Source organism: Gopherus evgoodei, chromosome 11 (assembly GCF_007399415.2).
Source record: "Gopherus evgoodei ecotype Sinaloan lineage chromosome 11, rGopEvg1_v1.p, whole genome shotgun sequence".
In the NCBI taxonomy this organism is placed as follows: domain Eukaryota; kingdom Metazoa; phylum Chordata; order Testudines; family Testudinidae; genus Gopherus; species Gopherus evgoodei.
The window spans coordinates 47968543-47996422 of NC_044332.1; the positions used below are offsets into that span (position 1 = coordinate 47968543).

Here is a 27880-nt window from a genome sequence, read left to right on the forward strand (position 1 = left end):
CAGACTGCTCCAGTGGACCTCCTGCAGGCGTCCCTGCGGACAGTCCGCTGGTCCCGCGGCTCTGGTGAAGCATCCGCAGGCACGCCTAGGGCGAGCTGGCCCTGCGCCTAGGGCGCCAAAAACCCTGGTGCCGCTCCTGCCTAGACTGAATATACTTGGAGATTCTCCTATAGCTGGGGAATTTCCCAGTGACCAGTACCAGCAGAACCAGTGTATGGAGTGATAGGACATCCCTGGAGTGGGCCCACAACACTTAAAGTTCCTGTTTAAAATGATGAGTAAAAATAAGTCAAAGATGAGTGAGAAAAAGCCTGTTTCCCATCTGCAGTAAAACCATAGAAAAGTAATCTGACAATTCTGTGCTTGATAAGCCCCTTCCCCTCCATTATGAGGTGTCTGTGTCATTGTGGAGCAGGTGGCAGGTGGAGCCCCACTTCAGGGAGGCTAGCCCCCGGCCCACCCCTTCTGCCTGCCCCCTCTTCTGGAGTCCTGAGACCCTCTGCACCCCCCTCCCATGCTAGAGGAGGCTCGGGCCAGCCAGAGCCCCAAGCTCTTCCCCCCTGCTCCAACCTGCGTGGAGGAGCCCCAGGTCAGCCAGAGCCACTGCAGACCCTATGCTGCCCCCAAGGAAAATTCAAAAGTTCTTCTCTTCTTTTCTCTTCTGGAAGAGGAACCTGAGCTTTTGATAAGCACCATACAGGTTCCGGGTGACTGAGGAGGCAGTATGCCTTACTCAACTTGCTGGGTTCATTAGTAATCTCTCTGGACTCCAGGGAGATTACTGATGATCCCAGGAAGCTGAGTAGCACATACCGCCTCCTCAGCTGCCCCGGCACCTGCATGGGGAATAGTAAAAAACAAAAGTTTCCCCTGTCAAACCTGCAACCAGGGTCCAGCAGCAGCAGCTACACTAGGGGAGCCAAGCCTCCCCATGCCTATTATGCCCACCGCCCATGATGTAGAGGGGACATGGTAAAAATCTTCTAAAACTTTAAATGGCTAAGGGGCCTATTGAAAATTGTACCCATGGCCTTATAACACTGGATCTGGAGGATCTATAGAAAAGACCAGCTGTAGTCTCACCTATCCCAGATTACACATGAAGACCTAACCATCCTTGCAGTCCCTGGTTTCAGCCTCCCTGGCAACACGTCTCTCTGATGAGCCATGCTATTTTTGGCCTTTTTCCCTGTGTTCTCCAGCCAACTCTCCCTGAGCTGGGGTAGAAGTGAAGTCACAGCGCAGGTGGGTTAAGGAGAGAGTTGGAAGTGTAATGTCTTTGGGGATTTTTTACAGGGAGCAATTCCCACACATAAGGGGCCTTTTCCTCTCTTCTCTTTCACTCTGAGCTGCGCAGTGGATAGGCACAATGCCCCCATTAAGAGAACTGCCAGTATCCATCTTACTTTATTATGTACATTTTTGCCAAGTCAAGCTGTTGTGAAGAAATCTGTAGTGTCTAAAAATAACTCCTAGACCAGAATTCAGTGTTTGCAGTCTTATAATCTTGATTTATATTGTCATATTACATTTTCTTTATAATCATGAGTATGGGCGAATCAGACTTCTAGGTTAATATTCTGAGTTTGATTGACACAGGTGGGGAATATGACAATACCGTCCCATAGTTTTAGATATGTCCTTTGATGTTTGTGAAAGACAGCCATAAAAGTCTGATTTTTTTAATTATTATTATTATTTTATATTTGCTTTGACTAACTGTCCATCTAACCCGCAGGTTAGTGAGGCTGTGCACAAGGAACAATAACAGGAGATACTCAGTTAAGTGACAGAGTGTAACATGCAAAAGATGAAAGCAGTAGATAGAATATGTTTAAAAGAATTGCTATATTCTATACAAGACAGAAAATGATGGCACTTTATTTTTCTGACAAAGAAAGTAGAGAACAAAAAGTAATAGATGGATTAACAATGGCTCACATTTTTGTTAGTTGTAAATCTTAGTATACAGTTCCCAGTGAACAAAGCATGCCACTTGATAACTTTGATACTGGTATAAAACTGACACAGAGATACTGAAACATAAAACCTTTGATAAGAATGGTGTTGGCTAGCGCAGACCGTGACCACTGGAAAATTCCAAAGGAAACCTTCATGCACTCAGTGAGGGATGGATCTTTTCAATGCAATAAGACAATAGATTAAGAGGAGCTGCATAACTCCAAGTTTAGGCGCAGGACTTAATCCAGCACCCATTAAAGTCAGTGGAAAGATTGCATTGGCCATAGGATCAGGTCCCCAGCCAGCAAACCTTAGGTGATAGAATTTTAATACCTGCTCTGTGGATGCCATAAATATTTAGCTAGTTACACCCTTTGCTTATGTAACTATATGTTGCAGTGTGATTATACTTGAGTGACATCTACTAGTTCCTTATCTGTTGAACTCGGCGTGCACTATTTTCCCCTGAGTATGGAGATTGGACTCACCTTAAAAACTTCTATTTTGATTTTAATTTTTTTTTTGCTTTAAATATCTTTTTCTGCAGCCACAACCTGGGGCTTACTCCTCATTTGCACCAGAGCAGTCCTTAGTGGGTTAGTGCACGAAAGCAATGGGAGCAAAACTAGCTTCCGCTTTCCCCCTTAACCCTGGGTGTAGTCAGAGGCCAGTTCAGCAGGCAGCATACCTGAGCTAGCTTTAACCTAGCTATCTCACACGGGTGTCTGCGTGGGCTAGCCACCCAGGGTCAGGGTTCCAGACAGGCTTGAGAAGTGTGCACTGAAACCCATGCTGCTGCAGCCTCGCTCCAATACCCAAACTAGCTAGATTAAAGCTAGCATAGGTGTGTCTATGTGAGCTGCAGTCACACCCTGTGATTGCAGCGTAGACACACATCCTTACAGGTATTATAGGGAAAGAATAGCAAGGTTTAGATAGCTGAGACGTGAGGACCTAGAGAGATGTCTGAATCAAAGATGACACCCAGGACAGACAGGATGGCAGTGTCACCCAGAGTGACCAAGAAAGGATGCAAGCAAGAGGGACTGAGGTGAACGTTTAAAGTCCTGTTTTAACCATGTTGAACTTGAGCTAATGGCTGGACATTCAGGAGTGGGTTGTCAGAGAGACAGGCCAAGATTTTAGTTTGGATAGAAGAAGTCTGGAGTGGAGAGAGAAAGAGAGAGATCTGTGAGTCCTCAGCATAGAGATGGTAGTTGAACTTGTGTTTGCATTTGGAATTACCCAGAGATGAGATATAGAAGTAGAAAATAAGGGGACCAAGGACAGAGCCCTGTGAAATCCCCACAGAAACCTGGTATGTATGGGGGGAAAATAAGGAAGATCCTCCAAAGGATATGATGAAGGAGCAATTAGAAGGATACTAGGGGAATAAGAAGAGGGCAGAGTGCTAGGAGACAAGGAGGGACAATGACTTGCTTAAGGACTTGATCCTGGTTCACTGAAGTCCATTGGAATTTTATCGTTGCCTTTACTGGGAGCAGGATCAAGGTGCAAGGGTGCATTTTGGCTCCAATTCAGGAAAGCACTTAAGCATGTTCTTAACTTTAAGCAAGTGCTTATGTCCCATTGAGTCAGTGAGACTTTAAAATGCATAATCTCTTAGTCTTTGCACGGGTGATGTATTTTCTATTATTGACCAAGGGTGAACTGAAATCCAAGAGTCAAAAAACTAACCATGATTTTTTTCATGAGATCATTTTTTATATAAGTTGTGCAAGGTAATCGTATGTGTTGGGAAATGTATGCATTCCATTGTTGTATGGAAGGAGCGGGAGGTGAGGGGAGAAAACTAAAGAAGGAATATAAACTATTTTGAGGAAAATGGATGATTTTGGTTCCAGAAACAAGAGTAGGCTAAGGAATGGAAGCTTATTGTGCTTATACAGTCAGAGCTAAGGGTTTCTCATTGAACAAAGAGCTCATTATTTAATAAAATACAATAGCAGATGCAGCTGAACCCAAATCATCACTCAGTATATGCAGATGTACTCATCCATAACACCAAAGCTACCTGTGTGCACTGCTCTGGGCCACTTTATGTAATGACAAAACTTAACTCCGCCTGTGAAAGATCAGTTTTCGGCGCATGTGGAAATAGTATCAGCTAATCAGTGCTGCCAAGAAACAGGGCACTTTTGACTTTAGTTGGGAGCCTAGTTATAGTCTATGAAGGACCCCTATGCTCAAAGGTTCATGTCTTTAGTCAAACATTTTGGTGGCACCTTTATAGACGGTGCCTTACTCAGGCAAAACTTCAGTTGAAACCACTATAATTGAGCCTAATGGAGCTTTAGGTTTGCAGGATCAGGCCCAGAAACTGGAAACTGTATTTTATTGGACCAGAAAACATAATTGATCTTGACAGATGATAATTTAGTTTCTAAGGAGGGCAAACACTATACTAGAATTTCTCCAGAAGCTCCTTAAATAGTTTGGATAGATGGCATTAGTCTAAAATAAATGTAGTAGTCAAATAATCAAATGTACCGTTATATTTCTAGCTATTTATAATCCCCCTTTAGTTTAGCATGGCATATGTCAATCATTTATTCATTTAATATTCCTAATCCCCCTCAGATCCAATTTAGGCTCAGACCTACCTCCCACATAGGTGTGTATATTGTTATTGACTGCACCGCTGCTAAAGGTGGGGCAAAAGTTGTCTGGACTTACCCAAAGAAGGCAGCTCTGCTTTGTGGTTGGTTGGGGCCGGAGAGGGAAGGGAGGAAGGTCAGAAACTGCTGCAAAAGGCACTTTGCAGCAGTGACTCACTCTCCCCATTCCTCCAGGAATGTGCATAAAGTTATGAAACCTGGGAGGGACAAGTCTCTATGTCCAAGCAGCAAGGAAGCCAACACCCACCCTCCCTCCCCTAGTGGAGGCAAGTGGCAGTCTGGGTTAGGCCTTGCTGTGGGCATTAAGCTAGTCGCCCCTTTTAAAGTTGGGCTGGGAAGGAATTTTTCTCGCACCACCATAACTGGCTTTGGTGGACTGTGGTTTTTTTTGCCTTCCTCACAGCAGGTGTGAGGATGGACCTTTTCTGGTCAGTACAAAAGGTGGTAGGCCATATGTCGCAACTTATTTTGTAATATTGGGTAGATGTTCAGTGCAGGTACTCCATAAGGAGGACAGCTAGTGACCAGATAAATGGCCTGATAAAGGACTTAAAAGGAGGTCCTGGATAAAAGGACAGAACGGGGAAGAGGTTCGGGGACTCCTATGACTGGCACAGCAGGGAACCAACCCCCTCCATTCTCGTAGCCCTCCTAAACCCTCTCACGAGGCTGGTGGATGGTAAGGTCCAAGCCATGGGTTGCCTGGGGGGACCTGGATGGAAACAAAGCGGGGCTGGTGAAAGCCCTGGAAAACTGAGTTGATTAAGCATGGATTAAACAAAGGCAGGCGAGTGAAAGCCCCAGAGAATTGATTTAAATAAGCATGGATTTGCCTACACTGTACACTTTATCTGCTGGGTTGTCCCAGACATGTATATATTAAAGTTGCTGCCTGATTAAAACCCATAACAAGTCTCCTGTCCTTCTTGCGGTATACCCAGGCAACTAATACATGTATTTTATGTCACCAAACATCAAACTGTTCCCCTAATTTTAAAATAGCAGTTGTCATGTTGCATGGGAGAATCAAAACTAAAACAGCAAAGTATTGCATGACCACAGATGCTATTAAAGTAGCATTGAGTTTTAAATTAAACACTTGCCAAGACTACTCAAAAACTAAAAACCAAGTGACATGGGAGCATGAGGGGGAAGGAAGTTGTTTACAGATGAGGCATGTTGGCTTAAAATAGTTTATAAAAAAGAAAAGGTCAGGAAACAAAAAAGACCTTCCTCTGGAATATATTCACATATGGCTGACCAAATAATATATCATTATTCTTAGCTGAAAGCTGTGTATAACAGAGTAAGTAATTAATTTCTTTTTAAAAGCTGTTGATTTGAAAATTATTTTTATGAGTATTGTGATAACAATGAAAGTTTAACAGACTATGTGTATCACATTTAGGGTAGGGGAATCCACTGGTATTTTAGGTTTTCATGAAACTGCTTGCTAATTTTGTCTAAAGCTTTGGGTTTCTTGGAATTTTTTTGGAGGTTTTCAAAACAGTTTTTCCTTAATTGAAATGTATTTTCACGGAAAATTATGTTAAAAATCATTCTAATTTAAGCTGAGTTAAAAACAACAAAAATGTTTTTCTAACTAAATGGAATCCTGTGCCATGCAAACAAAATGATTCTTCTTTTGAAGCAATTCTTCTTTTGCTTCCAGACAAAGAGAATATAGTTTAAAAATGACCTGCTCAAAACTCTCATTTCAACATAGCCAAATGGCATCAGAAGCTCTCTAGGCTTAAGATCTGTTCAAAAAACGTCATGTAGTTCTTCTAAATTTGACATAGTACTCTTCCACCCTGGATCATGTCACAAGTTCTATTCTCATTTACACTGGTGCAAATCATGTGCAACGCCACTGACCTCAGTGAAGCAATTTCAAATTAACTCCACTGAGAATGAGTCAGAGCAGAATTTTGCAAATATATCTGTAAATAAAATAAATCAACTATTTAGTAAATGCATGCTAAAAAGTTAGGTCTATTTGTGTCACACTAGCACTAAAAAGACAACCTGCCATAACTGGTTAACAATATTAACCATGAGATTCAAAGCAATCACACCACACTGGTAAATCGGCTCGGAAACTTTATATGGAAAAAACATTAAAACATATGCTCAAAGATGGAAACTTTCTTAAAATCAATCCACAGTCTGCACCTGTGCCTTCAGTGGAACTCACATTGTCATCCATGGTATTTTTATGCAAAGAGGAAAGGTAGAATATGGCCCGAAGCCCAGTATGTTCCTGCTGTTTGTTTTGCATGCCCCAGATAAAAGGCAGTGATATTTTAGATTCCAGACTCTCCAACTCTCATTTATAATCAGCCTGCATAATGCCCATGTTTACTAAATGCAGTTCTATATTCTAAGAACAATCTTTTAAAGACAGAATGCTATAATTCACAGGAGTCAGGCATGCCAAATCGCCTGTTGTAACATAAAATGTGTTTAATCGTGCTGATTTTAAATAGCACTTTAGTAATGTAATGAATGGTAGGTATTTCATACATAATATTTCAAGTAAGCATAATACTGATGGAAGTGCAAAGTATAAGAGAGATTTAAGGGAGTCAAATTGTCCACCTTCATTGATTTTTTTAAATGCTTTTAATGTTTAAAAAATCAGCATTATAACAGCAGCTTTCTTCTGCAGAGTTTATCATGTTACCAATTTTCTCTTTAACTGCCCATTTCATTATCTATAAGGAGTCCCATTGACGTCAATAGGCACCAGTTCAAGCCCTAAATGCACTGTAGTAATCACCAGCTGAGATTAATATTAGCTACTAGTTCTAACAACTAGCTGCTGAGTGTCATGCTACAATGACAGCACAAAGGTGAGACTGGACATTAAATGACCACAATTTTGGTTACACAAAACCAGCATATAAACATGGCACTAGTCAGGCATCCTTCCTGAATTATAACTAACCATTGATTAATGTGTGGTTTCTATTCCAGTCAAAAAACAGCAGCAAATAGTTCAGAGCCTGTGTTCCAGGCTCACCAGTCTCATTCTTATTGAGGCCTTATGGCCCCTTCATCGCTGAGCCCTAGTGCATTGTACACTATATGCTAGTTAACATGTTCCTGCCTCAGAAAAGTACAGTTTCTTAAAGAAATGCATATAGGGCCCATAGGAACAGGATTACAATAGCAGTAAGAATAGCAGAATCAGGCTCTGATTATTTTTATTAAAAACAAATAGAACTGTTGAGAGTATATTTTCATTTTAATTGGAGAACACTATGAGGTGAGATTTTCAAAAGCACTTAAGTGACTTGTGCTCCTCCACTGACTTTCAACAGGACTTGTGCTTGCTCTGAGGTCACTTAAGTGCTTTTGAAAATCCTACTCATAATTCTTTAGATTGGTAGTTATGCACTTGGGTAGTGGAGGAGGTTGCCAGTAAGACGGACTATACCACCTATTACCAATTATGCTTTCAAATTATTGTTAACAGCTCAAGTCTATATTTTATACTTGTTCTTTCCAGAATTATGCCAAACTTATTCCTGGAGCTACTGTTGGACAACTTCAGAAAGATTCTGGAAATATTCTCCAATTGATCATTGATGCATATAAGGTATGTTTATAACATATTTCTCCTTTTGCATGTCTGTTATTCTCAGCAATTAAATTGTGATTTGGTGAAAACAAATGCCTTTGGTTTTGTTTCTGCATTGTTTACAATAAGCGCATCAGTTGTGCACAGATGCCCTGCATCATAGAAACTTTCCGTCGCTCCTGAAAATAAGAACATGCAAGTTCAAATGTTGTTTGAGCATATTCATCACACTGTTTTGCAGTAATATTGGAAAGCAATGCACTAAGAATGCTATTCTCTGCTTTAGCTAGGTGGTGGTGCCGCTGTGAGGTTGTTCTAATGTTTTTAAAGAATGGAATATAGGCAGGAAAAAAAGATTTGAATGTATTTAAGATTATGTGGGGAAATACAAATAAGGACATAAACCTGGTGCTGCCTTTCAGAGCTTTGCTTATAAAATACATAGTTAGGGGTATGTCTCTGGGTACATTTACAGTAATATATTGAGGGTCCTAGTCTCTGGGTTTTTTTTCTTTACTTCACTTTTCTCTATTACAAGCATGTACTCTAGCAATTACTGTATTTAAAATAAACCCTCTTTGAAATGATCATTTCCCATGCTTTTTCATTCTCACGTCCTTTATTTATATCATATCTCTAATACGTTCAACAAAATTATTTTGGTTTGCAGGACAAAGAAAAAAGTAACACAAATTGTGAAATCTTTTATAATTAATTGTAATAGCTTTTTATACTATGGGTTTTCTAATAAATACCAACAGATTTTCAATAAAGTAAAAACAAAAAAAAATGACAATGCACTTTAAAGTCAATCAATCAAGGGACTACTATTGTAATAGACCTGGGGTGAAATCCTGGCCCCACTGAGGTCAATGGTAAAACTTCCAGTGGAGCCAGGATTCCGCTTCTGGAGTTTAACATAGGACTAAGGCTAAATGCCTTCTGTTAATTGAGGATGGAATTTTAGGACATAGCTACTGTTACTCCAACTTTAATGGATTGAAAGCCACTTTCACTTACTATCTGCAAGAGAGGTGAAGCTGGGAAATGGATCCTGGCTGCTCCCACACATTGCTCAGCACTCCACAAATAGTTTGGCTAGTTTGAAAAGTACAGGGTTCCTCTGATCAAGGCAGAGGGTGAGAGGAGTGCCAAGGAGAGCCTCATGTAGATACCTCTGGTGCCACATATGAATCAAGGCCCCCTGGCTGAGAGACTCAGAATTTATTCATGTCCATTTTATTAATGTTAAAGATTAATTATTCCATTAGTTCGTGTCTGAAACTCTTTTAAGGACAAAAAGCAAGTTAACACAAACACTAAGAAAATCCTCCTTCCCACCTCCTTGAGGGTAATATTCATTTTGCAGAATATTTTAAATAAAAATGAAGTGATGCCTCATTGAATGAAATACCATTTCCTTATATTTGATGGGAGTGTAGAAAAGCTGAAATTGTGGTGGGAATAAAGGTGGACTTGTTAAAAATCACAGGATTCGGACTTAGGAATTCTAGGTTCTAGTTCCAGCTCTGCCACACTTTTGTGTCACCTTGCATTGTCTCTCTCTGCCTCAGTTTCCCCATCTGTAAACTAGGAATAATAATAATTACCTACCTCAGAAGGATGGTGTTAGGTTAAATCTGTGAATGTTTCTAAAATGCTTTACGTTCTTTATATGACTTCCACTATAGAAACTCAAGTTATTATTAATATAACTCTCAGATGTATTGGCCTCTAAAATCTTCAGTGGGAGTAAGCAAATTAGGAAACTATGAGTTGTCAAAATATTTGTTGTAAAATGTTCTCATTTTTCCCCACGTCCCCCTCCACAGTGTGATTCATAGTCTCCAGTAAGCATGTCGCGACTTGCTTTGACAAAGGTTAAATTCTGTATTAGCTTTGTATCTTCAAAGCACTCATTCAAGTTGCATTATATCTGAAATCAAGCCTGTTGATTCCTAAATTATTCCAGCATTCTTAAAAAGACAAAGAATTCCATTCTCTCCGGCAGCCAGGTCCCTTTTGGCTTACAGGGTAATAAAGATTGAAGGAATAATATTTTAAACAGATCAGGTACCAGTTTTGATTGGGGGAGCTGCTGGCAAAGGCTCAAGTTTGTAACACCGCTGATGCCTGTTTCATTCAGGAAATCTTTGAGTTAAAAGTGCTTCTGCAGGAACGTTTAATGTACTTGGGAGCCAGATTCTGCTCCCAATTATGCCCACGTAACCCATTAGCTTTGAGTCGTCTTCTTGAAGTCATGGAGGTGAAAACAGGGTGGAGTTTGACCCCGGATTTCCATTCATTTTCAGCTGAAGGTGATACATATTTTTAATTTAAAAAAACATTTCTTAAATAGAAAATGGAGACGTGGTGATAAAGATCTATCCCATCCATCTGACCAAAAGGATGATGGGCTTATGCACAGCAGCATTTAATTTGTACTTACAATTATAATTTCACTTTTAAAAGCTTTGCAGTCTGCACCTCAATTCCAGCCCCGGACCTCCAATCCAGCTGATGGAGCAAGGAGTTGAAAACCAGACTATTGTGTGGAACATCTTATAAAGTCTGCATTGCCAACTCTCCTTATTTTAGCATCATTCTCATGGTAACTGATGCTTTTGTTAGACCCCCAGCTGCTGAAATCAGTACTGTGTGAGAACCACTGCTTTTTGCTTTTTTCTTTCTTTTTAAAGGAATTTTCTTACCTTCATGGCTGCAGAGAAAAGCTTGACCATGTAACCCTAAACATCCCCACACCAGATGGCAAATCAAAAGAACACAATATTTATTATTTTTAATCTCATGATTTTTAAGCAAATCTCATGATTTTCTGGGGCTGGCAATAATGTCACTTTCACTAAGGGGTAAATCCCTATCCCCTCCCTATATGGGCACGCAAGACCTTGGTGGCAGCAGAAACTATATAGTTCACTGCCTGGAGAGGGGGCAGGATTTGGGGTTGCCACACACGGATTGCATAGACCCTGCCAGCTGAATTAGAGTTCTCTAAGGAGGTTCCTTTGTACTTCCAAACAGAGAAGGCTGGGGAACAGCAGAGCCAGAGGAAGTGCCCATCTTCCCTCTTCAGAGGGAGATTCAGGCAGCACAGAGGCTACTTCAGCCTGTGGCTGCCATAGCAGTGAGGAGGGAGAGATTACATCCCATACAGCTTCCCAACTTGTTCCTCACTGCACAGCCTTGTTGCTCAAGCCGTGTGCTGTAGAGTGGATTTGGAGGTAAATGAATGTATTAAACATTTTGCTTAACAAATGGGCTGCTATCCTTTATCTTATTCAAATAATACTTCAGTGAGGTTTTTCAGATGGAAAGACACAATTAAAATGAAGTAGACAAATAGATCATGTAGATAATCTAAAGTTTATACAAATGAGACAATTATGCAAGTTTATACATATTCCACTTGCAGTTTCAGCTATTGCCCATTGCACCTAGTCCTGCAAATCTTTACTCAAGTGAGTGGTACCATTCATTGGGATGACTCACCTGAGAATCTCCAAGGAAATTAAGAAAAAGTGGACATTTTCAAAAGCTTCTAAGGTACTTAGAAACACAAATCCCACTGGAAGTCAGTGGGACTTGTGCTCCTAAATCCCTTAAGCACTTATGAAAATTTCCCATCAAACGGATTATGTATCTGAGGTTTAGCATGATGCACGCTATTGATTGAATTAGCCCATTAAAGTCCACAGGAGTCCATCTTGCCACAGTCTTCAGTGAGCTTTAGATCAAGTCTCAGTATATTGTCAAAAGTGTAATACAAAAACATTTAAGAATGAAACCCAGAAAGCAGAGTGTGAGGACGCGCAGGCAGCAACATGAAGAGTATCTCTTCCTTAAGCAATATTAGCATGATTTCTGGCGTTACTGAACCTATTTTGAAATCCAAGCAAAAGCTCATAAACTGAAAGAGTTTCCATCTGGGGAACAGAAGAAAACAGGAAGAAGATGAGACTTAGATTTACACAATGGAGTGAGCCAGAGCCAGAGGATTAGGGCTGTCTCTGGTACTGGAAAGATAATGCCAAATCCTGGAGTCTTTTCTCTGGCCATTCTCAGACAAAACTGAAGTCAATGGATGTCATGCCTGAGCAAAGACTGTAAGGTTACATGCTAAACAAGGAAAGCTGCAGTGCTGACAAAGTAATAATATAAATTCCTCAGTAAGGCCATGGCTAAATTAAAACCTACAGAAGAGAGCAGAGTACTTAGAAATGAAAGACGACTTATTAGAACATTAAGTACATTCCCCTACAAGTGCAGGATATGGTCGCTCTGGTATCAGATATTCAGCTGATAAGGCTGTTGATGTTAGCCTAAAAGGCAATATTTTGTTAATCTTCCATTTTTCTTGCAAAAAGAAGTATGTAAATAAAGTATCAAAATTCAGAATTCTTTACTGCATAGATAAAGTTGAGTTTTTCCAATATATGTCACAAAACAACCATTTCATCCATCGTGTTCCTTTTCTTTAAGGAGCTACGATCTGAAGTGGAGCTGGAGGTGTTAGGAGACACAGAAGGACTCAATCTCTCTTTCACGGCAATCTGTAACAATGGTTCCATTTTTCCACACCAGAGGAAATGTTCCCATATAAAAGTAGGAGAGACAGTAAGTAGATAACAGATTCTCAAATGACATTCATTCCTGTAAAACTGAGAGAGGTTTTTAGAACACCAAGGCAGAAATCTTGCTTCCTTTATTTAATAAATCTCTTCCAAACAAATTGAGAGTTATTAGGCAATACCTAATAAATTTTTGTTCTTGGCTGTGCGTTATATTTCCAGAGTATTCTTTGCATTTTGTATGCTGCAGCCACGAATGGTTAATATATTTTCTTTTCCAGGTCTCTTTCAACATGACAGTAAGCCTACCTACCTGTGAAAAAAGGCGGAGGCAGATTGTTATAAAGCCTGTGGGCCTGAGTGATGCCCTGGAAATTGATATTCAGCTGGAATGCAGCTGTAACTGTCAGAAAGAGGCTGAGATGAACAGTTCCAAATGCAGCAAAGGAAAGGGCTCTTTTGAGTGTGGTGTGTGTGCCTGCAACCCTGGCTACATGGGTCCTTATTGTGAATGTAATGAAAACTCCCTGAGCACAAATTCCTGTAAAAGGTCTCCAGAGCAGAGCTCCTGCAGTGGGAGAGGCGACTGTTACTGTGGGCAGTGTATTTGCCATTTCTCAGTGTACGGAAATATTTATGGGCTATACTGTGAATGTGACAATTTCTCTTGCGTGAGATTTAAAGGACTGCAATGTGGAGGTATGTCCACCTTAAACTATTTTTAAAATCTATATTATAACCTTTTATGTAGATGTAACTTTCATTATAGGTGTATTCCCAGATGTGAGCTAATTTCAAGGTTTTGACATTTATTTTCATTCCACGTTGGCATGAAATCAGAACCTTTCAAAAATTTCTGAAAAAAATAAGAGAGAGAGAGAGAGAGAGATCCCTTCCTGCCCCAGAATACCCCATAGCCCAGTGGTTAGGGCACTCACCTGGCATGTGGGAGTCCCAGCTTGTGGGTCTCCCACATGCTAGGTGAGTGCCCTAATTGCAATACTATAGCAGCAGTGTCTCAATCTTTCCTGTTGGAGCTATTCCATTTTCTACAAATAAATAATTAAATATCAATTGGACCAGAGAGAATGAGGGACTGTACCCCAGTGGTTAGGACAAGTTCCTGTCTCTCCCACATCTCAGATGAATGCCTTAACCACCAGGCTATTGGCAACTCCAGGGTGTGTGTCTCTCATTTTGTCATTTCCAGCTCTGTCCCCAAAACTGTACCATTTCTCTGTTTTATAATTATCCAAGTATGCCCTCCTGTATTTAATCACTTTGAGCCTGATTCAGATCTCATGCTGGTTTTATACCAGTAAAACCAACGATATAAGTGGAATTGCTCTTGATTTACACCAATGTCAGTGAAGTAAGAATCGGGGCCTTTATATTTATTTTCTTCTTCTGGACTGAATTCTGCTGTAAATCCACAGCAAGTCCATTAAAAACAATGGGAATAGAGTTCAACTGACATCTCTCTGGAGTAGCACAGTAGTGAATCAGGTAGGTTGGAGTTATCCCAGTGTCAATGAAAAGACAATTTGGCCCATGAGGATCGAGTCTTATCTCCCACCCACCTATATTAGGAGTGACTCTACTAAAGTAAATAGAATTTCACTAATTTAAGTGAGATGAGAATCAGGCCCTCTATGTTTAACTATACATTGGAAAGGGAGGCGGGGTTTAAATATGAGAGGTGCTGGTAGTAATGAAAATGTGCGTTCTGAAATAGAATGCTTGTAATGACTTCTTCTGTCACTTTTAAATGAAAACACTAACCAGGCAAGATAACCATTACTTTTCTAGGTAATGGTGATTGTGACTGCGGTGAATGTGTATGCCACAGGGGATGGACTGGTGAATATTGTAACTGCACAACTGACACTAACTCCTGTGTTTCTGAGGATGGAATACTGTGCAGTGGAAGAGGTGAATGCATTTGTGGAACATGTGTTTGCACAAATCCCGGGGCCTCCGGTAGCACATGTGAAAGATGCCCTACATGTGGTGATCCTTGTAATTCCAAACGGTAAGGTTTTGTTTTTAGCATGTTTGTATTTTCTGCTTCATTCAGATGTGTGCAGTATAGTAATAGCTCTGGGGTGCTATTCCCAACACATTTTTCCTGGGTGTTGGTCCTAGAACCTACGGGCTTCTCTGCTTTTTCTGTGCGATCTAATCATAATGCAGAAACCAAACATTTCTCAGCATTGATCTGCTAGATCTCAAAATGAACTTTAGGAAAAACACTTCCCCTAGTTTCAGCTGGCACAGAGCACCATGTCACATTTCCACTTCTGCCGCTTGGTTCTACAAAGAAGCCCTACAATGAATTCAGTTGAGCAATACTGACATCTGTTCATGGAACAGAACAACAACACCAATGTCACAGAAAGAAAAACAAATAGGGAAGGAACATATAACAAAGTTTGCAACATGACTGTTATTTATGGCTATGGATTCATAAGGCCAAGTTCTGCTCTCAGAAGCTACACCAGATTTACACATATACAGCAACTCAAATACCAAATTCAGCTAAATGGAGCATGGATTAAGCAGGTGCAGCTGTCATAGGAATGTCTGGGTGAGGTCAGTGGAGATAAAAGCAGTGGTGTAAGTTATGCATCAGGTATAAGCTGATCTGAGACTGATCATAAGTGGCAAAGAGGCACTGATTTCACCTTTATTGAGATATGTAAAAGAAGTGAAGCTTGCATGCAAGGGTATACCAGTAAAAACATCTTAAAAGAGGGTACGAAAAGCAGATCCTCTAAACAGACACATTTGTATGCCTGCACTATCACCAAATCATTCGAGGAAAAATTCAGCCTTGATATAAGTAGGCACAACTGCCCAAGTAGGCAAGGTGTTTGAATTGCTCTCCATTGAATACCGAATTGGTGCAAAGTACACTTGCATGTTCACAGAATGCTGAATCAGTGCAAGTTATGTTAAAGTATCTCTACTCTGCTACTTATATTGGTTTATACCTGAGGCCTGCTTCTTCTCCCACACTGTCTCTACCCCTTTGGAATTCCATTGCCTTATTCTCAATATAGCATTGTAAATGAGAAAGGAACCAGTTCCATGATGTGTAATTTATACTATCATGGCTCTGTACAACTAGTGGAGCAGGTCCCAAAAGGCCAGTACAGTTTGCTCAAGACTCACGTGCATAGGCTAAGTGAATAATATTTTGAGTAAACGTAGCCCTTGAGTATAAGTACATTATGCAATGAATATATTGATCTGTTTATAGTCTGACTAATTCAGCAGACTAATAGGAGATATTTCGTTATCTGATGAGCATTGAGTTAGCATATTAAAAATATATTCCACATCATCCATTTGTCAGGCCTTTTCCATCTCGCCTCTTTCTTTGTCACTGCCATGACAGCTGAAACATATGGCTGGAAAAGTCAAGAGAGAGAAGATTGGAGGACGTGGCTAAGTTAAGAGACCAGGTCAAAGAGACATGGGTAGGCAGCTGAGAAAGTGAGGGCAGTAGTTTGAGAAACATGGCAAATATGACAAAAACACCAACAATACTGAGTGTATCTACATTTGATAGGGACTATTCCATTACCCACTCATGTATTCTATTTACTGCTTCACTTGTGAGTGATCAGGTCACCCCCATCTCATGAAAACAATCACAGTACCCTCAGCATTATTCTCACAGAGGGATGTAATTCAATGCCGCAACTGTGATGGCCAGTTTCTTTTTAAAGTCAGTCAGTCCTACAGAGTTGTTCTTCTCAGAGTCTCAGCCTCGGAATCCAGTCAATGCTTTAAACCTAGAATTGTTCCAATATACTTTGCAACAACAATTTTCTTATATGAACTTCATTTATCTATTTTCTTTATTCCACTAGCAGACTCTAGACCCACTCCAGCTCCCATTGAATCACTGGGAGACTTTCTATTGACTTCAGTGGGAGTTGGATCAGACCCCAAGTTTGTTTTTAAATATTCCAGTAATTGTACAAGTAAATAAAATAAAGTAAATAAGATATTTTGAAGTTACTTTGCCAATAACTTGCATCAGCTTAATTAGCATCTGTGTTAGTAGCTCCTGAGACAAGTGAATGATATTTGAGAGACATCTGTTAAGATACCTGAGCATGTTTTTAGTCACTTTGTAAATATAACACACTATTTAAGAGATTTTAAACATAGGGAGATTTATATTAGATTCTCAGCCTCCTCACACTGAAGTCAGTATCAAATATTAGTCCATTTGGTAGCCATTCTTCTGACAAGTATTTAGTGTAGGCTTAATTCAGAACCTTTATCTTTAAAAATGAATGCTACGTATGAGTAACCTCATTTCTTTATCAGACATACATGAATAATGCTGCCTGGGGTTCTGTCTGGTAACTAACAAGAGCGTAGAGAGAGAGAGAGGGCAAAAGAGTACTTAACCACAGTACCTTTATTCAGCGTTTTTTTGAGGCAATACATATCACATTTCTGAGAACTACTGTATCTATAGCACAAGACCTTTTGTTGGCTACTTTTTAAAAAGTAGACAGCATATATATTCTCCTTTATATTTGTGCTGTGTAACAGACAGAGATTGATGAGCTTTTGAAATTATTTTTCACAGGAGCTGCATAGAATGTCACTTGGCTTCTGATGTCCAGTCACAGGCAGAATGCAATGAAAAATGTAGATTAGTTGATGCAACTGTCAACAGTGCAGAAGGTTTGTACATCTTTTATTTAACTGCCTTTTGCTGTCTGCCTTATTCATGGCTTCATTTTTCATTAGTTTTACAGAAAAGTATATACAATATCTGAAAATTACTGCAGTACATACATTATTTTGTCCCCATGGGATTGGCTTAAAAAATTATACTGACTATTTGACCCAATCACTATCTATCTACATATACAGTAGTGCACTGAGAAACATCCTTTTTAATCCTTCAGGTTAGTTAACTCACCACTATACACCTAGTTTCCTAACCAACTTTTGAAAACTATAACCCATCTATGACTGAATTTTAGTCTTACGTGCACTAATACAAACTCCCAGTGAAAGCAGTATCCTGACAAAAGCATCTGGGTATAAAATTACACCCAACCCTTAAGTTTCATTATGATTGCTGCCCTCAGATGCACATGCAGTGACCCCTTTGAAGTCCATGAGAACTTCCAGGACAGAAATTGACCTTGAATAAAATATTACCCTCATAGATAAAGAAATAAAACTTTAAACAAGACCGCTAAGCAATATCATTGCTTTTTCTAAACAGAAAAAAAGGGAGGGGCCTGCATATAATTATGCAGACAATCTATAATTACTTCCAGAGGCAGCTAATACGCTGACATACTGTAATTCTGAGGCAAGGCAGCACAATCACTATGCAGGAAACATATCACAGATATGACTTCACCTCTAGATCAGGCAAATATAATAATTAGGACAACAATGCAGAATCCTATATGCACATCTTGCAATTGTTTGCACTAAACCACTGGGAATTTATCCACAGGATCACAAATAGCAGCAATCCAGTGACATTTGCATCCTTTCTGAGAAGAGCTTCAGCACAGTTGTATTTTGTGGTTTCTGTTACAGATATCAAATACAACGTACAAAAATTGTAAGAATTTATCTCTGGGGGCAGTGATGGTAACATTGTATTCCAGAACTTAACAAGAAGTTACAATGATTAATATATGTGGTATATATTCATGAACATATGGAATTCTATAAACTGTAAACAAGTTCATAAAAGCAATTAATCACTGTTCAAATGATAGATAAATTTCTTTGGGTGATACTAATCTATAAATCCAAATAAGTTTCTATAGTTTATGATAAAAGTACAATAAGTAGTATATATTTATGGCAAAAATTCTCAAAAAAACATACAAGTAAAAATAATAAATGGAATGAAAATGTTTGTTTGGATAGTTATTTAGAAGACGGTGGGTAGCATGGATATTTGGTATCTGAGTACCTACCATACAGTTTTTGGTATCATTGTATTCTTAGTACAATTTTTCAAAACGCTATCATTGAATGGCAGATCTTTGTAGCCAAGGATACATCGAGCATTCTATTTAAGGTATCCACATTACTGCTGAAAACTGGGACTAGCCCATTGCCTTGTCTGTATATTTGTGTGTTTTGCATTTGAGCCTCTTTCAAATTCTGTCCTTCCCTGACCATAATCTTCAGCTACTGTAGACTTTGATTTTGTTCATAACAGTAGTATCAACTGCTGTAGTAAAAACTGCATGATAGTTTCCATTCTAACACCACAAATAAAATAAATAAAATTATTGCAAACTATATTTGAACAGTTCTAGGCCTGATCCAAAATGGTTGAGAGTGGTGGGTGGAGTGATTGATTTGGGCATGGAAATAGCCCTCAATGAGGAGTGACTTTAAGTGGTCTGGGAGAAAATTAATACTTAAAAGAAAAAAATTTTCAGAGGTTCCAAAAACAACAGAAGAACTGCAATGCAATGAGAATTCATCAAGTTGTGCGTTACTTGCCCTATGTAACTGCATAATCTTGTCACTGTTACCCTTGTTCTTCCTCCCCCGGCTTCCTATTCATTGTTAGTTGTACATATTTGTTGCATTTCATCCCATACTTAGACTGCAAGATCTTTGAGGCAGGGACCATCTTTTAATCTGTTTGTGTGGTGGTTAGCGCTATGGGGCCTCAATCCTGACTGAGGCATCTAGGTGCTATTGTGATAAATAATCATACTTGTTGGCTTTAACTTGACAAGTTCTGGCCCTTTGAAATTGTACATAGTGTGCATGTATCTGTGCAAGGGGTGTTTGTTAGTCTCTGAAAAGTTTGATCCAAATCTCATTAAAGTCAATATAAAAGCTTCCATTGACTTCAATAGGAGTTTAGTCAAGTCCAAAGAGTGCAGCTGAGGTAGACTGCACTATGCATGGCTAACATAGCTGCATAGTGGCAAGTACGGTGAAGCTGCATATGGACCGAGGCAGGGGGTTTAGAGGATCCCTTCACTCTTTTCCCATGGACCTTGTAAGTGGCAAAGAAGTTAAGAAGGGTTGCCCATTTTGTAAGATTCACAAAGGAAGCCCTGTTCTTTTGCATTTTAGGAGTCCTGCTACTGGACAACGTTACAATCTCAATTTGGGTGTTTCCTGATTTTTGAGTGCTTCATTGTGAAATGTGAATATTTTTAAAACATATTTTTATATGGAATATTAAAAATTTCTGAATAGATTTTGTCTGAAAGATTCCTTTATTAATAATTGTTACAGGTAAAACCTGAGCTGATTACAGTTGAGAAACAGTCAAACACAAACACCCAAAATACACACAAAAACACATACACTTTTTGTTCTGTTTCTTTAGATTGCCTACTTTCTGCAGTTGGCAGTGCACTGTGCAAAGTCAGTTTCACTTCCCACTTTTTAAGTGCTAGCATCACATGTATAAGTGCTCTGCAGGAAGCTCACTTGAATGTTCTTGTCCCTACACTCCAACGCGGCTTCAATATAACACAGCTGTGGAGGTGCTGAAGTTTCTGAGTTTCTATAGGTGCTACTTTGTTACTGTTTTTCATGGATGAAGATAAATTGTCAAATTATTACAAATTGAAAAATTCTAAAAATGCTGAGATAGCCGCAAAAATCTATATGTCCTACAGGACCCACAGAAGGAAACTGAGGAAAGGTCAAGGAGGCATCTGTCCCCTCCATGTAGCTGGGTATGGAGCTACAAGCCAGGGAGTTGCGTTAGGAGGAACATACTCAACCAGCTTATAGAGCCAGCAGAGGAGAGGATCAGGGAAATGAGCTGCAGATTGGGGAGAGGGCCAAGCACTTGTTTTGAACTGCATCCCTGAGGCACATGCAGAGCCAGGGTTCAGTGTGTTCCCATACTCCTCCCCCAGCTCTGATCTGCACACACATCCTATCAGGTCTATACATGTTCCCTTAGTGTTTGTATGAGTCAGAATAAAGCAATTCTAAAAGCCCAGGACAGTATGATTAGGAAAGAACTAAAAGGAGCATAAGCAGCAGATATATTTGACAAAAGTGATTTTGTTCCACTTTGGCATAATTAAGAACATTTAAGTGGAGGCACCCCTTTAAAGCTGCCAGCATCTCATCTCAGTGCAACATAAACCTCAGGCACTAATCCTGCAGTCCTGCTGCCTCGGATGAACCTTGCATGCTATCTGACCCAGTACAATGCTGAAACACTTCAGAAGGAACCAAACTGGTGCAGTTGGAATAGTTTTAATAGTGGGGTGCTGAAAGCCATTGAACAAAACTGTAAGACCTGTATATGATGGAAACCAATTCAAGCTAGGGGGTGCTGCCACACCCACAGCGTCCCTAGTTCCAGCACCCCTGAACTGCTGTGTACATTTTTTATCCTTACTCTTCCAGGACCTCATATACTTAAACAGTGGGACACCTGGGAGGATTAATGAATATATTCAGTGTAAATTAAATTTAAGAAATGAAAGCAGTGTTATCAAAAATCCTGAGATTACTATAAGTCATGGCATTTTTTTAAAGTAATACATTTGGGGTTCCTTTTATTTGCCTTCTGATTCTTGAGCCTTTTGAATGCACTTGGGTCCCATTTTTCAAGCTTTTCTCTACCATACTGAGAACTAGAAACTTAATTTATTTTAATGAAAATTGAGATTCTCTTGTAATCACTTGACTACATGGCCACATTGCATCCCTATGTATGATATAAATAAAGGCCAAATTATATGAAAGTATGTGATACATAGTAAATAAAAGTTGACATTGTGTATGTACAATAGCTTCCTTTAAAATTCCATTATTGTAGCCAAGTTATTTCTTTGTTTGTTTGTTTCCTTTTTTGTGATTTGGATGTTTGAAAGGTTAGGGTTGGGCTATTTGGCACTCCTTACTCAGCCAAACTCCCACAGAGTTTTGTCTGAAGGAGTGGTGAATAGAGCATTAAATGCCAATAAATTTCATTTTAAAAAATCCATTTGACAAACTTCTAGTTTTCTCACATTTATCTAAGAATAACAAAGACCAACAGGCTTCTTTGAAAATCCATTAAAAGGAAAAGCTAATTTTTAGAGCTCAGTTATTGTATAAAAGTCTTGAAACCATAGTTTATAACAGAAGCAACAATAGATGTTCAGCTACAGATGTGTTAGCAGGCATTGCTAAAATGAAGGATATTTTCTTAACATAAAGATATTATATAATGTTAGAATTGGAATTGTGGCACTTCTGGAATTGGATATACGCTCTCAGATTCCAATCATTTTGCTTCTTATTTACTGTCTGCCACAACTATTCATTCCCACCCCCTACCTCTTGAATGAACCCAACATGAAAGGTTCCCTACTTCTGAAAGGTTTGAAAAAAAAAACTGGATTAAGTTTTCCTGTACAGTTTTAAGTGAAGGGGCAAGTAAAACTGGACAGATTGTCATAATGGATTATTTTTGTATCTGCTTTCTGCTGAATCACATTACAATGATCCCACAACTACTTCTGTTATTAGTTTATATTTTATTATTGTCACAATACATGCCACAGTATTCTTTAGGAACAGCATTGTGGAAGGAATAAATGGTAGTCCTTTTAAAGGTATCAGTATCTGTTTGATATGTGACTATCTACTTCTGAAACGTAATCTAGACATACTACCAGTAGCTCTAAGCCAAAGAGAACATATTGTTTACTTTGTACTAGAATCAGGGCTATTATATTCCCTAGATAACTGGTGGAAAGTGTCTTAGAAATATTTGCAATTCATTGAAATTCACACTACAGCAGATTGATAGGTGCACTTGATGGTCAGTGCAGATTGACAACACCTGGACGTACTCTTTTGAAACATAAGTGGAAAATCTAAAACAAAAACAAAAAGCCATTTAGAGTGGAAGAAAAAGTTGTTAAATATAGTGGACATTCTTAGGATATTTCTGCAGTTCTCTTCCTGACTTTACTATATGTTGAAAAGGCCATGACACACATTAATCCATAGTCTCTGTTTTTATTACATGTTAAATTGCGTTTGACCTACTGGGTGGCTTCTTTTTCCACAGATTTCTCAAAGGATAAATCTATTCCCTGCTCTTTACAAGGGGAAAATGAATGTGTTACTACATTTCTAATGGCTACAGATGAACAGGGAAGGACAATCATTCATAGCATAAAGCAGAAAGGTGAGTTGTTAATATCACCTTTTTAATATATGCACATTGTGAATTAAAAGTACAGATGGGAGAAACGACCCATACATATTGGAAGAAAAGCAAACTGAGATATTACGTACAGTACTGTATTTTCTTGTGTTAATAATTTTCTCTACCTAACCAAAGAAAAACACCTCCTAAAATATTTCTTTCATGTGATGGTGAAATGAGATATGACCATTTTTGCAATACAGGCAGTATGGAATAGTGGACTGAGCACAAAGCTAGGAGCGAGACATTGCTGATCTAAATCCAGTTCTGACTCCCTCTGTGGCCTTGAGGAAACTCACTCTATCTCTGTTTCAGTTTCCTCATCTGTAGAGTTTGGATAACATTTCATTCTCTACAACACAGAAGTGATGTGAGGATTAATTAGTTAATTTTTCAAAAGCACTATGGGAGTACTAAACATTATGAAGATGATGATGATGATACCAAATACCATCACATTACATGACAAATTACCTGTAAAATCTTATTCATATAGATACAAAAAAATTCAATAGATTAACAAGAATCCATAATAGTTACACTAGATTTGGCAAAGCAAATATTTTTAAAATCATGCCCAGTCCACATACTGTAATTACATTTAACACAACACTATTACCAAGTTTTGAATGATTTTCACAAAGTTACTCTAGATATTCAACAGTCATTTTTACTAAGGTATGTCCTTTCATTTAAAAATATTTCTTTATTTATTGTGTAATTTGTCTTTGCTTATCTTTCATGTAAAAATCCTAATCGTGTGGGACATGAGAGAACACACTCCTCTTCTCAGTTACTAGATAGGCCATTTGCACACAGTCAGATAAATTTTTGGACACACCTAGGATTGCCAACTTTCTAATGGTACAAAACGGAACACCCCGTCCCTGTCCCTTCCCTGAGGCCCTGCCCCTTCTCAGAGGCCCCACCCCTCCCTCTGTCATTCACTCTCTATCACCCTCTCTCACTTTCACCAGGCTGAGGCAGGGGATTGAGGTGCAGGAGCAGGGGTGAGGGCTCTGGCTGGGAGTGCGGGCTCTGGGTGGGGGTGGGAATTATGGGTTTAGGGTGCAGGAGAGGGCTCCAGGCTGGGTTAGGGGATTGGGGTGGGGTGGGGTGGGGTATGGGCTCTGGGCTGGGGGTAGGGCCAGAAATGTGGGGTTCAGGGTACAGGAGAGAGCTCCAGGCTGGGGCAGGTGTTTGGAGGGTGTGGGCTCTGCAAGGGAGTTTGGGCCTGGGAGGGGACTCTGAGCAGGGGGTTGCGGTGCGGAGTCCTGGCAGCATTTACTGCAGCTTCCAGGAAGCGGACACCAGGTCCCTGAGACTCCTAGGCGCGTGGGTGGCCAGGGAGGCTCCTTGCGCTGCCTTCGCACCCACAGGCACTGCCCCTGCAGCTCACATTGGTCACGGGAGCTGCAGAGCCAGTACTCAGGGTGGGAGCAGCACACAGAGCCTCCCTGTCTACCCATGCACCAGCAAGTGCAAGGACCTGGTGGCTGCTTCTGGGAGCTGCGTGGAGCTAGGGCAGGCAGGGAGCCTGCTTAGCCCTGGGCCCCTGCTGTGCCACCAACCAGATTTTTAATAGCCCAGTCAGTGGTGCTGACCAGAGCTGCCAGGGTCCCATTTCAACTGGGCATTCCAGTCAAAAACTGGATGCATGCCAACCCTAGACATACCCAGTGTCACACTTCTAAAAGTTAGTTACATCATTAAGGAAAGCCACTGCACATGCTTTCTTTCCTTCTGGCAGTATAACGAGGTTTGGAAAATTTCTCCAGCCATTCATCTTCTTTATTAATTCTGTGTGCAGTGTTTCTGCAGTATCTGTGTCAGGAATTAAAGTGATTTCACTGGAAATAGTCAGCTATTCCTGTAAGAATGTTATTGTTTAATAATAGTAGTGTGCTATTATATACAGTAGTTTTATACAAAAGAATGTTGAAGCTAGGGTGACCAGATGTCCCAATTTTATAGGGACAGTCCCAATATTTGGGGCTTTTTCTTATACAGGCTCCTATCACTCCGCCCGCATCCCGATTTTTCACACTCGCTGTTTGGTCACCCTAGTTGAAGCAAAGCTTTACAATAAGGATGGAAGGTATACACATGTAAACTGCACTCCCCAGATTCAAGATCATATGATTGATAGCTGTATGATAGTCTCTTTATTAAATATATTAACATTTAATAGCTGTATGATAGCTATTAAATATTTTCATAGCTGTATGATAGTCTCTTTATTAAATATATTTACTGTGTTTCTTTAAAGGTAAGGATTGATGGAAATAGCTTACTGCAGGCATGCTGCATACAAATGCTTTGCAGCATTCCCCACACAATTCTGATGACAAACCTAAATTTTAATCTGCTGTTCCACTTCTGGGCCTGTCTCAAGCAGAGGAACAATTATGCTGTGGTTTTGTTATGTATACAAATGTGAACTAAGATGAGACCACCATGGATGCTCAAAAGCTCATTTTCACTTATGGATCTGAAGTTCATCTGCATGAACAGCTAATGCGTTCATCCACTATTCAAACTAGACCTCTCAAAATGAGTTGCATAATGACATCAGTCAAAATAGTCATGCAAAATAAAATTTGTGTAAATTATGCCAAACTGAAACAAATTCTAAATGTCATCAGACCATGGTTCAGCAGCAAATTTCATAAAATAGTAACCTTCATTGACTTTTATGAGTAATACTGGTTAATATTAAAATGATCTTTTAATTGAGAGCTGACAAAAAGAACATGCCCTCTGGGCTTTACAAGCCTATGTTGAATTCTATAAAAAAAATCTATCCCAGAATAATATTGGTTTTCTATTCTAAAACGTCCATATTCGACCTAGGATTGCTAGCTAGCATTTGTAGAACCGAAAACATAAATAAATAAATAAATAAATAAATTAAGCCATTTAAAAAGTAGTATTGAACTTATAGCATGATAACACCTTACATTCACCATGGAAATAGAAGTGAAACATTTCCAAAACTGAGGTGTCTAGAATATTTCTGTCTGGTTCAAAGATGTTATTACCTGTTTTTAAACAGAGGTACCCTAACAAACTTTACATATCCCACACCTAGACCTTTGTAATTAGCACCCAGATGTGTATAATGAACATTTATGCACTGAAGTGCGAAACTGAGCAATCAAGTGTATTATTCCAAGTCCTACTTAGGTGCTTTTGTTTGAAAACTGGGTGTCTGATTTGATGCAGTACCTCCTTATCCAATACTTCAGCTTACCTTCACTCCATCTTTACTCATGAGGTTTGGTCACTGAATGGAAAGGACATGACCATTTAAGATAGGGCTGAAAGTGACAACTGTTCAGATCTCAGAACTGACTGGATTCACGTGGGAAAGACCATGTCTGTATTTTTATGAGTATATTCAAATCAATGGAGCCCAAGACAAAGCACCTTCAGTGTAGTTTCTAGGGGTCTGTTCCTGCTCCACTGAAGTCGATGAGTTTTGTCATGGATTCTAGTGGGAGCTATGTTAGCAATACTGTTTACATTATGGCAGTGGACCTTGAAAAATAGCGGAAGTCTTTCTATATCTCATTTAGACCTGTGTGAAGAATTTAAATTCTATTTTGCACAGAATTTTGATATTTCAAAATTTGGCTTCACTCTGAATCAGAACAAACCTGAACATTTCAAAATTCTCCATGAAAGAAAATTCCAGAAAAATAATAATTTTGGATCAATCAGAACATTTTGTTTGGACAAAATCAAAATGTTTCATTGATACTATGACTTTTTTAAGATGTTGCATTACATATTGTAAAATAAAGAAATCATACTGAATTTTAAACATTCCAAACAAAAAGATTCAAAATAAAAAATTGAAATATTTCATCTTGAAAATGTTGAAATGAGACATTTCAACATTGTCTGAACTTTTTCCCTTGTTTTTTCTCCTAAAATGAACTTTCTGCAAAATTAATATGATTTCCCAGCATTTCTATTTTCGACAATTGCATTCTCTGATGGAAAATGGTTCTGTTGTAACTTTTTCCAGGCAACTCTAATCTTATTTATTTGAGTCAAATCCCAGTCCCACATCTGAGACATTTCAAGGAAAATCTTGGGTTTTCTTGCTTTTCTTTATTTTTGAGATGCCATTTCCCCCAGCTTCTCCATTTCACTGATGCTATTTCCCTGTGTTAGTAGTTATCCACTAAACTGCCAACAATCTAGTCAGCATCTTTCCCTCTGCAATATGCCTGAGTGCCGTTAAGTCCAAGAAGTCAAACTATTGTGAGACTTCATGCTACCACTAAGCCAATCATTTTTCTTATTTCTTTTGGAAAAATCACTTTTGGATTTTTATTTTTGGTGTTCCAAATTTAACTCCAGAGAATCTGTATCTAGTTAATTTTGTATTAGAGCAATGGGAAACCTCCGTAGTGAATACTTTTCACCCTTGCAGTATAATCCTTCTGGGCCAGTTTCTCAAACCTTTTCATAAGCCTGGTTTGAATTTCATGGAAACCTGAGCTAAATGGTGGCTTCAGCTAAAACTATTTCAGATGAGTTTCACTTTGAATTCTTGGGTTTGTATTCAGGGACTGGAAAGATACATGAACTTGAAAGAAAAGGCACATGCAACACCCAGCAAGGAAAACCAAAAGGTTCTTCTGAGCTGTTTTCAATTAGCTATACTTGTAAATAACACTCATAGCTTGCTTTGTTTCTACAGATTGCCCACAACCTCCAAACATTCCGATGATAATGTTGGGTGTTTCTCTTGCTATCCTTCTGATTGGCATTGTTCTACTTTGTATATGGAAATTGCTAGTTTCTTTTCAAGACCGAAAAGAGGTTGCCAAGTTTGAAGCAGAAAGATCAAAGGCCAAATGGCAAACGGTATGTATTTGCATTAATT

At 39.3% G+C, this 27880-nt stretch overlaps 1 protein-coding gene across 2 annotated transcripts in view; it reads left to right on the top strand.

Annotated features, from left to right (window-relative positions):
• Positions 1-27880, top strand: part of ITGB6 (integrin subunit beta 6) — a 48090-nt gene that overhangs the window by 10956 nt on the left and 9254 nt on the right. For both annotated transcript variants that reach the window (XM_030580766.1, XM_030580765.1), the window contains exons 9-15: positions 8116-8205; positions 12688-12822; positions 13058-13475; positions 14586-14808; positions 17389-17486; positions 22840-22959; positions 27695-27861. In XM_030580766.1, coding sequence (XP_030436626.1) covers positions 8116-8205; positions 12688-12822; positions 13058-13475; positions 14586-14808; positions 17389-17486; positions 22840-22959; positions 27695-27861 — 1251 coding nt within the window. The remainder of the gene's footprint in view (positions 1-8115; positions 8206-12687; positions 12823-13057; positions 13476-14585; positions 14809-17388; positions 17487-22839; positions 22960-27694; positions 27862-27880) is intronic.